General features: G+C 36.0%; 1 protein-coding gene across 1 annotated transcript; it reads left to right on the forward strand.

The window, feature by feature from the left end:
• The first annotated feature begins 4,473 nt into the window (after positions 1–4,473).
• On the forward strand, positions 4,474–12,034 carry LOC149771335 (TBC1 domain family member 10B-like). The gene is given in 3 exon segments (XM_089948606.1): positions 4,474–4,521; positions 10,644–11,011; positions 11,013–12,034. Coding segments are annotated over 3 exon segments (1,083 nt in total). The 3' UTR covers positions 11,680–12,034.
• Positions 12,035–12,324: the final 290 nt, after the last annotated feature.

Below are 12,324 nucleotides of genomic sequence, written 5' to 3' on the forward strand. Positions count from 1 at the left end.
CAACTGCATTACATTTGCCACCATGGCGACATACACGGTATCTGCTGAGTCCCTTCTTATTTATTCCTTTGTGTAATTTACCAGTTTCCTATCGTAAATACTGCCACTGCAATCACACCACCAATGTACTCCATTAGAATTTAATTGGGACTATGGTATTCCAGGGCCACCCATTCGGTTTTGACCTGAATTTACTACTTGTGAACCATGACATCATGGAAAACCACTAAAACTTCACTCCGTGACGTTTGCTCCTAGTATTTAGCTAATTATTTCGGGCTAAGGAATATGTCCATTGCACCGAATTCCAATAATCAGACAAGTAATCACAAGAATCAAAGAATTCCTTAAAAGCGGGCGTTAATAACGAAATGCGCATACTCCGTATATATATATATATATATATATATATATATATATATATATATATATATATATATATATATATATATATATATATATATATATATATATATATATATATATATATAGCTTGTGATTTCATCCCCAATCTCTTACATACCACCACATTGTTAGATTTCAGGTGCGAAATTTTGGCAACTACACTCTGCATGTTGGATAGCAAATACGAGTTGTTGGATGAATCGATGTGAGCTATTCGATAGTAGATGACACAGTATTGGTCATCACACACGTGGTGTTGGATAGCATGTGCAGGGTACTGGTAACTAATCAAGGCATGTTAAATAATAGATTACGGGGTGTTTTATAGTTGATTACAAAATGTTGGAACGTACATAATTAGATGATGGATGGATGGTAGATGATTAGGTTGTTCCCAAACTGTCTTCTCCAAGTTAAATTAAAATTTAGATTCAGAATGTTCATCGCGTGATAAAGTCCCGTTTTCGCCCAAGTTACAGTTCCATTTGGGTCCAGGGTTCCATTCCTATGGCAATTTCACGTATGAGACTATAAGCTTTTCATCCTGTTTAACATGGGAGGGGATACAGTCTTACTATTCGGATCATAACGTTAAATATGTAACTAGACAAAGGAAACTTACTCAATGAATCTTTCTGATTATTGATTGTTTCCTCCCGCTACCCTGCCCCCGTTCGACCGTTTTATCTATAGATTCATCACTATACAGTTAGTAATACATTACAGCTTCACGTGTCTAAATGGCACAATCCTCTTCAGGCACGTGATACATACAGGGCCGGCGCCAGACCCGGCCAGACTATCTGGCGCCCTAGGCAAGGTTAGATTCTGGCGCCCCCCCCCCCCCCGCCACGAAAATATTAATTTCAAAATTTATAAACAATACATTTTTTTAAAAAAATGCGCCCCTTGAAATCAGCGCCCTAGGCGGCTGCCTAGTTTGCCTATATGGTAGCGCCGGCCCTGGATACATATCCTTAATGAAAGACAAAACATGTAGTTAAGGCTTAAATCAGACGATACGTGAAAAATAGCACGATTGCTAAATGAAATACACAAGACACACAATTATGATTTATCAAGCAATTTTCAGAACTAAACATTTCTGTAACTAGGAAACTAAAATAATCTAACTTCTGTGATCAGAATACGCATTTTGGCAACTCATACATAAGGATGCTTAAGTTAAGGAATAAACTGCCATTTTCATTACAGAGGTCTACGAACCAAACTAGTACACACAACACATCAATAGAATAATTTCTCAATTTCGGTTCAGCTAAAGTTCGGATCTGCTTGGAAAAGATTATTTTAGTTAATTTTTACTTTTTAATTATCAACCAATCGTGACGTATCAAACCGGTATTTCCTCTATTTCATATTCACTCATTTCTGGGCTGGTTTATATTTGTTTAACAAGCATCACGCGCCTTTAAGCATCGTGAACGTGGGGGTTACAACGAAGCTACTCACGTGCTATTCACTGGGCCAGATTGTATGGATAAAAGAGGAAGCTGGTCAAGTACAGTGTTAGTTTCGTGGACTTTAACATTGTTGTGGTGTGTAAATAATGTTTTATCATCAATTGGGAAGAATTTGTTGACAGTATGCGCCAGTTTGATACTTGGGTAGTCGTGGGAATTTCATGTTGAATATATTGCAGTCAGTCCGAACTTTTAACTCAAAGTTTCATAGTTTACAATATTGACTAGAATCGGCTAAAGTAGGATAATTAGAAATACATTAGTTCTGCAGAGAAAAAAAAAAAAAATAAATAAAAGAATTAATTAATAAAAATAATAAATATGCTGGGATTTTCATTCGAACAGAGACATTGCGCTTTCTTAGACATTAAGATAATTAAATTTTATGACTAGTAATGGATATAATAGTGTTTTCTTGTTGCTATAAATTTTATATATATATATATATATATATATATATATATATATATATATATATATATATATATATATATATATATATATATATATATATATATATATATATATATATATATATATATATAATCCTCCCCTCCCCCACCACCCCAAAAATTAAATGGTGGGTCCCAAAGTGCTTTTCCCGATGGGAATCAAATTATGATAATATCGCACTGTTGCCGGTGACAATATGGGAATAGTCAGAAATTGAATTAATTAAAGTTCCATTAAGCTGGGAACAGAGTAAATAAAATGATTTGAAATTTATTAATAAAAGCCATACCGATATATACTGACATTGCTAACACATGCTGTTAAGTAACATTGGTGCCCCCCGTTCACTTGAATGTCGGCATATTGACTACTTAATTCGGCAATTGCAGATGCACTTTCTGTGCCTTTCGGTGCAGCCATTATACGTCAGACATATGGATTATGTATTCTGCTGGAGATCGTTTACACTATCTGATATGGAAAAGAGGGCGTTGATATTTCTTAGGTGCTTTTGACAAACTGCAGTTCAAGAAGAAAGTTGTTTTTCGTTTTGTTTTTCGTTGCTTGTGGGATCGGGCTGCGGATGGGGGAACAAACACAGGACCGCAAGAATAGCTATCGAAGTTACAGTGGTGTCCGCTAAGGTTTTAGAATCATAAATATTCTGCCCACAAATGTGACAAGTACGGTGTCATTATGGAAGGAAAACCTGGACAGTTATTTAATGCACATTAAAATCGGTGTAATTCTTAACAGAAAAAGAGTAAAGTCGTATTGACCATCATACTGTATTGATTAGTCCGTGATGGAGTGACCATGAAGTTTGGATTCATATTTAGATACATAGAACCCGAATAATTAACTGCTTTTAAACTTTGTGAAAAGAATAAACTTCAAAAAAATCATCGTATCTCGAAAGTAACTCATCAGTAGGGAGTGACATTCCCAGTTGTCTGACATGCGTTATCTATTTAAGTTGAGGGCTTTAAAATGTCTACCATTCATGTTGAAACCTAAAAGTTCCCTTATCTTTCTTGTAGACGTTCTGCTGTACTTGTATATGTCTTGATTTGACCTTTATTGAGATAATAACAACGTTCTTAGCATAAAAGAGCGTTGCTGACGTCGATGTTCTCGCTCTAACGTCAAGAGCGTGGTTCGCTTGCGCTGTTCTCGATCTGAAAACTCACACCACATCTGAAACGGAAGTGGACGAGAACGACGGTAACGGCGTGTCATGCGCCATGAGATTAACTCTGGCTATCAGATCGATTTCGAACGCGAACACAAGAACATTCGAGAACATATACCTGGCGTTTGTTCAGTAATTCCAAAACAGGTGGCCCAAAGAGTCCTGCCTAGTACTGAGCCATTGAGGGAAGTGTGAACACGTAGTGGACTATATCCCCATTGTGTTTAATGGCTGCTAATATTACACGTATGAAACGTCCATTAGAAACAGTTAACATACTGATCCATGAATTATAGAGCATGCAAAATTATTGTACCAGTATTAGATTGTGGGCTAACTTTATTAGTTTGCCAGGTTTTTCCACTGGGGCATAGGAAAACCAGGCTGGCTCTGCGTTAATGAAAACCACACAGATACACGATGCAGGTGTTAACATCTGCCATTAGACACTGTTTACCTTCGTTTCTTTAAATACAATCATGTTTCATTGAAATGAGGAAACGTTGTGTCTAACCCATTACTGGCGTATTCACTCTGGATATATTTTAGTGCAGCAACTTGACATCTGGCAGACGGATGATGTATATTGCAGACGAAAATGTACACAGTCTATGAGCATTGGCGTTCCTTTAGCATTTTGCATCAAATACACTTCAAGAACACACATGTCTTGGTTTATACTGATGAAAGGAGTATAAATGGAAAGCATGGCGTGTGTAACCTTTTAAAAACTGCAACGATTTCCGGGAAGATTTTTTGAAAAAAGTTTTTTGCTGTCTGTAATATAAGACGTAATGAAATATCAATACAGGTGGAATTATAGTAATGTAGTCAGATGAACATCAGTATCATATCCATTATTATTTCGAAGTAACAGATTAAGCTCTTGCAGATCATTCGAAATGAAGGCATGATGATGTAAAACTTCTTAAGTGAAAAATGAAATATGCATTGTACTTCACCCTAAAGCTTGCAGGTCTGTATATGGTGAGAATCTGCAGTATTACTTCTAGAATGATTATCTGCTCTAGCTGGCTTTGCTTATAAGCCAGCGATTTGAAATGGGGAACTAACATATTTCTGGGACAAACGACGAACCAACAGTCTGGAGGAATAATATTACAAGATCCATTAAAAATAAAACTACGAAAATTAGAAATGCCTTTTAGATTTCAGAATCGAGATACTACTAGTTCAAGCCGTCTTTTTGTGTCACTGTGAAACGTGGCATTCGGTGTGATCTGGAAAGAGTCTAAAAGAAATGATGGATGACATTAATTTAGATCGATATTGCATATGCATACATTGCTTGATACAGCTTGCGAAGTCCAATTAGCTATATCTATTCTAAAGTTGGAAATTATGCAGCAGTCTGCTGCCATAGCTCAAAATATAAAAAATGTCCCAAATTCGTGTTGACTCGGAATAACAAATATTTTCCACAGATATAGTTTCTCAAGCTGGGACCAAATTCCATCTGTTTGCCTTTCGGCTGTTAGTGATATCGAGGTTTCTTGCACAGAACGAAAATAATAGAATAGCATTTCTGACGCCGTCGAAATGTCTAATGCGCTGACAATGAATATATTTATCCCTTCCAGTAGCAGATTTGAACTGGGTTACCATTGCATATACACCAAATTTAACACAATTAACTGCACTGTATCGACAGTCTCCAATAAAATTCGTTATTAAAACCGTGGACAAGGACATAAACTTTTAGATTTTCTGCCGTTGCAAATGATTGCTTCCACTAACGAAGGTGTTAAGGCACAGTCTCGAGCATACTGAAATTCTCAAAACTGCTTTTCGTATCTTGCGATGTTGCAAAGGCGTTTTGGCCTATTTATGTTATAGAAGTAGTTGTGAAATAAGTTAGTCTTTTATAGAACGTTGTAATATATTTGACCTTCATCTAAAACTTTTCTCAACCGTGTAAAATATTAAAGTTCTTTAATGGAATGTACACAATCTTCTCCCGCCGACTCCAATGGTTGCCAAAGTCTGGCTAAGAAACCGAAACACCCATAAGGCTATAACAGAGCACCAGCTGGACAGTCAAAGGCCAGTAACTTTTAAAGTACCTGTCTCCCGAGTGGTTAGTCGGTGATGTCATTTGAACAACAGTGGCATAATTCCCATGATAATATCTTCCTAAACATTCCCCTTGATCTGCAGCGTTTGGTTGACAGATTTACATAAGTGCGGTGCCTAACAGGGAAAAGTAGCCATTTGCAGTACGTTTTTCAAAGATGGAGGTTGTTGATGTGTGACGAACACTGAAAGTGTGACGTAGTTGTCAGCGAAATAACTTTGCGTGCATGACCTATTGAATACCCATGGAGCAACACTGTTTTAGACTATTGTATTGCCCATGTGATGTCCAAATGGGCAAATTAATTACAAATAAATATATTTCATATGTTGAGTCAAATTTAATTGAGAGAGAGAGAGAGAGAGAGAGAGAGAGTTGCATTTATTTTTACATTCTGTTGGAAGCAAAAAGCGCATGATTATGAAATTTTACTTCGTGTTACACATTTTTTAACATGAGTTAATTGTTTAGCAGACACTTTAAAATAATAGATCTGATTTTTAAAATCAACATTATATATTTTTCACATCTTGTTTAACAAGATAATGTCTTGTTTTAATCACATACTTAGCATACTTTACATTTAGTGTGTGCAGTTTAATAATTGTGAAATGTCAACCTGTTAACATATCACTTTTTTAAAATCTGATTCGTCCAATAAGCCCATGAAATCCTTTTGTAGTATTATCTTTACTGATTGACTGCTATCATAGGAATTTTTCTTATCTCCCTTTTAGAAATGTTTTTAAAACTATTACTCTCAGAATTTTGGCGGCCATATTTTCGAATCTTTTGCACAAGGGGCATTGGGAAACAGGCGAGGTATGTTGTAATATGGCACATTTACCCATTAGGGGATCGTTGCACATATAACTAACGATATCGGTTACATAGGTACAGGGCGGTGGGGGTGGGTGATATGTAACATGGGCCCCACCCTATGACTAGGTTGGTTTAAATGTTAGCTTATAGGAGTAAATAAACTCACCATGGTTTAGAGAAGAACGTGGACTTATGACGGTCAACACAGCATATTTTATGCGGTAAAAAGGTCAAACGGGATAATGTATCATATTACGTGACCCATTTCCGACTCTAAATTTCTCTACTGTTCCAAATCAAAGAATGCAAATACCCTGTCACACATACATTTTAGTAAATCTGGAATTTCTGTACCCAGTAATCATCGTTTCACACCAATATCCAACTACGGGAATGCTTAAAAGTCGAATTTACACACTCTACGTGGAAACGTTTGAAACATTCTCATAAAAATCGATGTGTATGGCTCGTCGAACCTAACCCGAGGAAAATATGTGATATCACACAGAAATTTCCATCAAAGGTCCAGTGTTGATACATAATGCTGTATGTGGTAAATGTTCTATTTGTTTGGGGGGATAGTAGCTCTTTGAATTATAATTTTTAAAAAAAATCTACGGATAATAATTCAACAATGGCTTGACGCTATTTTTATTCTTTTTTTTGTACTTTATTTCCATTAAAATAAAATCTATTTGACAAACAAAATCTCAAATGGGTAATGATTGAATATTAAAATTATTCAACTTGTTTCATAAATTCAGTAATTAATGACCCATTTGATATCCTCTATAAACAAAGTATTAGCTTCTTTAAAAGAAAATAATATCTCGCGTAAACAATATAATATTGTTTAAACAAAATACTATCAATCTTTTGATGTTTGATGTTCGTTTTTAATGCATGCCTTGATGTCACCTCAATGATCGCATAAATGTACACCAGATACATTTTAAAAATTGTAAATCCTAATATTGAGAGAGAGAGAGAGAGAGAGAGAGAGAGAGAGAGAGAGAGAGGCATAATTATGGATATAGGGGTGTGAATGACACGTATAAAGGCAGATATGCTTCCAACATGGAAAACGAAAGTGGTGTTCCAAAAGTAGCATCGCCAATGTCGCAATATCATTTTCAACCAAAGATACATTTCAAAACATCACTATGAAATATATAATAAATAAACACTAGCTCTGTAAGAGCTATTTTATCGGCATGTTTAAAAGCATATCTAAAAGATGGTATTATTAAAGAATTATACAGTTTAACAAGATGTGATCAACTAGGAAAAAAGTGAGTCTATCTTTATCGTTGACAAAGAAGTAAACATTGATGAATGAGTTAGATCTTTATTTAATCACAGTCGGTAGAAACTGGTACAGGAGTACATCTAATGGCTTTCGGATAACTTTAATCTTGTATGTTAATAAATATTGTGCTTCGAGCCCATGAGGATAATTTATATTCAGTGCAATCCCTTTGAACTGCCTGACTCCACAGTCGGTTGTTCCAGACTAATTTCCGCTTCTTTGTTTATCTCTTGAAACGTATTAAGTAAGCAACAACGCTTTGTGAATTGAGATTAAGTACATGAAACCGTTTCAATCCGCCTAATGCCACATTGATCCCAATAGCAGTATATTTCACCGCTCCGGTGGCCTAGTGGTTAGAGCGTCCGCCTGGGATATGAGAGGTCGTGGGTTCGAGGTTAAGAGGTAAGTGTAAGGACTGGTCGGCCTGGTGTCAGAATAATGTGACTGGGTAGAGAGACACACAGAGAGGGCACTATTAAAAGTTCATAGGAAAAACATCATTGATTATATAACAATATAGCAACACTGCTCGATGTTAAATAAATTTTAAAGAATATAAACTAAACTACTGTTTTCAACATTGATTAAAGACAAAAAGAATCCTTTCACAGCAATAAAACAAAATTATTTACAGCAATTTATCTTACATGAAAGAATGATTCCTCTTTCATGATAAGAATACCCAAGTGGAATAAATCTTGCTGGAATAAATTTATAAAGAATTCTTATAAATGCAGTCTGCTGGCAAGTGCGTCACACGTCAGGTGCTAACGAGACCGTAGAAAACGACCAACTGCTAGTTTTGAAATTAGTACAAATATTTCATCGTTTTTTGCTTATTATGTACCAGGCCTAATGCGATTCTTTCAACCAATCACGGCAGTTCTATAAGAGATGCAGAAAACTATCATCTGCTATCTTTGAAAATAGTACCGATATTTCGTCTCTCTTGCTCTTATAAATCGGTCTCATGTGATTCTGCTGACCAATCGCTGCAGTTCTGTGGGGGCTATTCCTGATTAGTCGTTAAAGGAATAACGTCACCGTCGTGCGATTGACGTTACTAACTGACTAATCAGGGGATGGATATTTTACTAATTACATATTAGCTTGCAGATTTAGGCAAGTATCAGCCAATATAAAAAGACATATGGTGGACGGGCAGCGATCTCCCCATGATCCATATGCACCCCTCCCCTCCGAGATAAGTACAGTCTTAAGACCAAATAAATGGAGGAGGGGGGTGGCGAATTAAAGACGTGTTTTTTATGTCCTAGTTAAGAATGTGTTAGTATCGGATATAGCTGAAAATTGTCTCATTTGTGAGTAGATATAAAATGTTACACCTAAGTATGTCAAACACTTTGAACCGGTTTTCAAGACATAAGAAAACGCTAGCTATTCAATGTGACAATTCACCGTTTGCAACATTTTTCAGCGATCACGTGGCCATCGATTATTTTTATATTTCTTTTGGGGAAAAGTTGGTTCGCTTGTTTTAGACGTGATAGCTTTAAAACTGTTGAGAAAAAGATGGCACACCATCATTTTACAACTTATGATTCATATGTGTAGTTATAATAAAATGTTTTATTTTTCCTTACTGTTAACGTTCTAAAGATACATATAAGGATACATTCCAGAGAAAATGTCATTCAGATTCAAATTTTGCAACAAAACGTTTGTTGGCTGTACTATAAGTAAGCATATAATGACAAATTTGGAGGAAAAAAATACAAGTGTGAAGTTTTTGATAAGTCGTTATTAAACTAAGTTTACATGCAAACGTTTCTTGCGCTCACCAGTTGAAAGAACTGTTGAACTATATATAAAGGGAAATAAAAATACAAGTTGAACAATCTTGTGGCGTATATGACTTACCTCCTTTAGTTACGTCTATTTATAGTATCAGTATAATATGTGCAAATTTATCAATGCCTTTAATTTCATAAGGTAGTATATACAAATGGTTTATGTATACATCGACGTGCATATATTAATAAATGTAGAAATATCTAGTGCTTGATGGATGGGACACATGTAAGACAGTCATGGTTCACCTTCTTCTGGAAGCTGGAAACAGTTAAAGCGGGTTAACTTCCTGTGTATTTTATTTCTGTTTGTTGTTTCTTCACTCCCACAGAACTTTCTCAACTTCCTGGGGGAAAAATCATAGGTATTCTGGAAATTCGATGTTGAGTATGGATTAAGTGAACTTTCAAATTCGTATGGATGGTACTATATATAATTTTTTTTTTAACTTACGAACTAGTTTGAGAATGTCTTCCTCGATCTCAGCAGGTGTGTCGATGTCAGTATGTCAACCACTTTGACAGAGTTGTATTCTGTATTTCCAAATAGTTAACTGATCTCAGGCATAGTTCGTGTCGAATATTCATATTATTGTGCATATTCGTGAACTGTAATAAAGTATCACTTGAATACATCATACAATTTATTTCAAATTGGTCCCGTCTCAAGTTCAGCATACTATAGTCTATACGTTTTTTTTTCGATGTAGCGTACTGACTCATAACAGGTAGCTGAGCGGCAAGAGAAATGGACCTACAGTGTTTGTTGTTTTACCCCGCCAAACTACGATGGAGTATTCAAATCACATACATCAGTAAATTATGACTTCTAAATAAACTATTTTTTTTCTCATCCTTACAGCTTAAAAAATGTCATTTATTGTTGGCACTAAGTATGACGTAGATTAAAGGAAATTGCACAGAAATGGCTAAGGCGATGTTGGATTACCATTCTGTGGAAGACTCGCATGATGAAAACATAGATAATGATAGCAGTGATGAAAGTGATATAGAAGATGGTTATGAATACGATGCACGAGTAAATGGAAGATTGGCAGATTGACCACAGCAAAATGGGAGTGCAGTTCAGCAATTTGATAGATATGGTTTTCTTGGAGGTCACCAATTTACAAATCCTGATGACGAGCGTCGGACACCAATTGACACTTTGAGAAAACAAGAGTTAAAGTGGCTTGATATGTTCCAGAACTGGGAGAAGTGGATGAGTAAAAGATTTAAAAAGGTGAAAGAAAGGTGTCGAAAAGGTATTCCTCCTTCTATAAGGGCACGGGCATGGCAGTTCTTGTGTGGGAGTAAATACATGATAGAGCACAACAAGGGAAGGTTTGAGGAGTATTTGAGGCAAACAGTTGATCCTAAGTGGGCAGAAGATATCAAAAAAGATCTTCATCGACAATTTCCTCTGCATGAAATGTTTGTCCAAGGAAGGTCAAGGTCAAGAAGACCTGTACAAGATTTTGATTGCTTGTACCATCCACAGTCCTCAAGATGGCTACTGCCAAGCTCAGGGACCAGTCGCAGCAGTTCTTCTTATGCACATGCCTGCTGAGGAGGCATTCTGGTGCTTTGTCTCGATATGCGAAAAATATATTCCTAGTTACTACAGTCCAGGACTGGAAGCTGTCCAGGTTGATGGAGAGGTATTGTTTGGTTTGCTGAAAAAGACCAATCCTTCTATTTATAAACATTTGAAAAAGCACAGAGTGGAGCCATTATTATACATGACAGAATGGTTTATGTGTATATTCAGTAGAACGTTACCATTGTCCTGTGTATTACGTGTCTGGGACATATTCTTTTGTGAAGGTGTGAAAATTATATTCCGTGTGGCCTTGGTCATATTTAGGTATACATTTGCCTCCTCAGAACAGTTATCCAAGTGCCAAGGATCATACGAGACACTAGAGCAGTTGAAGCATCTGCCAAAGAAATTGTATGATGAAAGTTTTATTCTAAGGGAGTCCTTGCGGCTTAACATCAGTGAAAGAGACATGGAAAGGGAACACCAAAAACAAGTACAGTGGAGAAAAGCAGCCAAAGAAAAAGGTGCACGTCCTGGCTCCAGCAAAACAAAAAGAAAATGAAATGAGAATTCTTACACAAGAACTATTAGATAGTTGCATTTGATCATAACAAGTGTTGGATACAGTTTAGTAACAGAAATGTGGTATGATTTCTAGGAAAGAGATTGTTAGCCATTGATTGTGCAAAAACTCTTCTTAACTTTCAGTCATAAATTGAGTTGTATCCTGGATTGGAGATATTTTTAAAAGTTTGATTAGTGTGACTTTGGGGCATTTAAGAACCAAGGGAATTTTATTGTGGAAAGTAAAGAACTTTGATTAATCTCAGTTATACCAATGACTAATGATGGACATATACTTGCCCGTGTAAAACACGCTGTGCATACTTGATGACTTGTTCATATAGCTCATAACTTTTCTTTCCTCCTTTCTCTCTGTTTTTTTAATATGTTCCTTTTCCTCTTTAGAATTGAACAGAAAAATAACAAGGAAGAAAAATCAGTGAACAACGCAAATCTAAAGTTCAGAGACAAGCAAATGGGACCTGACTTTCCAAGGATGATGACATTCAATCACTTGTAATTTGTAATCACCATGTGCTATAGAGTTGTTGCAGTGTCATGTGTGTTATTTACAGCTTCTAGTCTTTGTACATAATTACTCTTTTTGCTGTATGCTTGAGGAAAAAGATTGATTGAGTTAGAT

The sequence above is a fragment of the Sinohyriopsis cumingii genome, unplaced genomic scaffold (genome assembly GCF_028554795.1).
Source record: "Sinohyriopsis cumingii isolate HCF-2022 unplaced genomic scaffold, ASM2855479v2 utg001944l, whole genome shotgun sequence".
NCBI lineage: Eukaryota > Metazoa > Mollusca > Bivalvia > Unionida > Unionidae > Sinohyriopsis > Sinohyriopsis cumingii.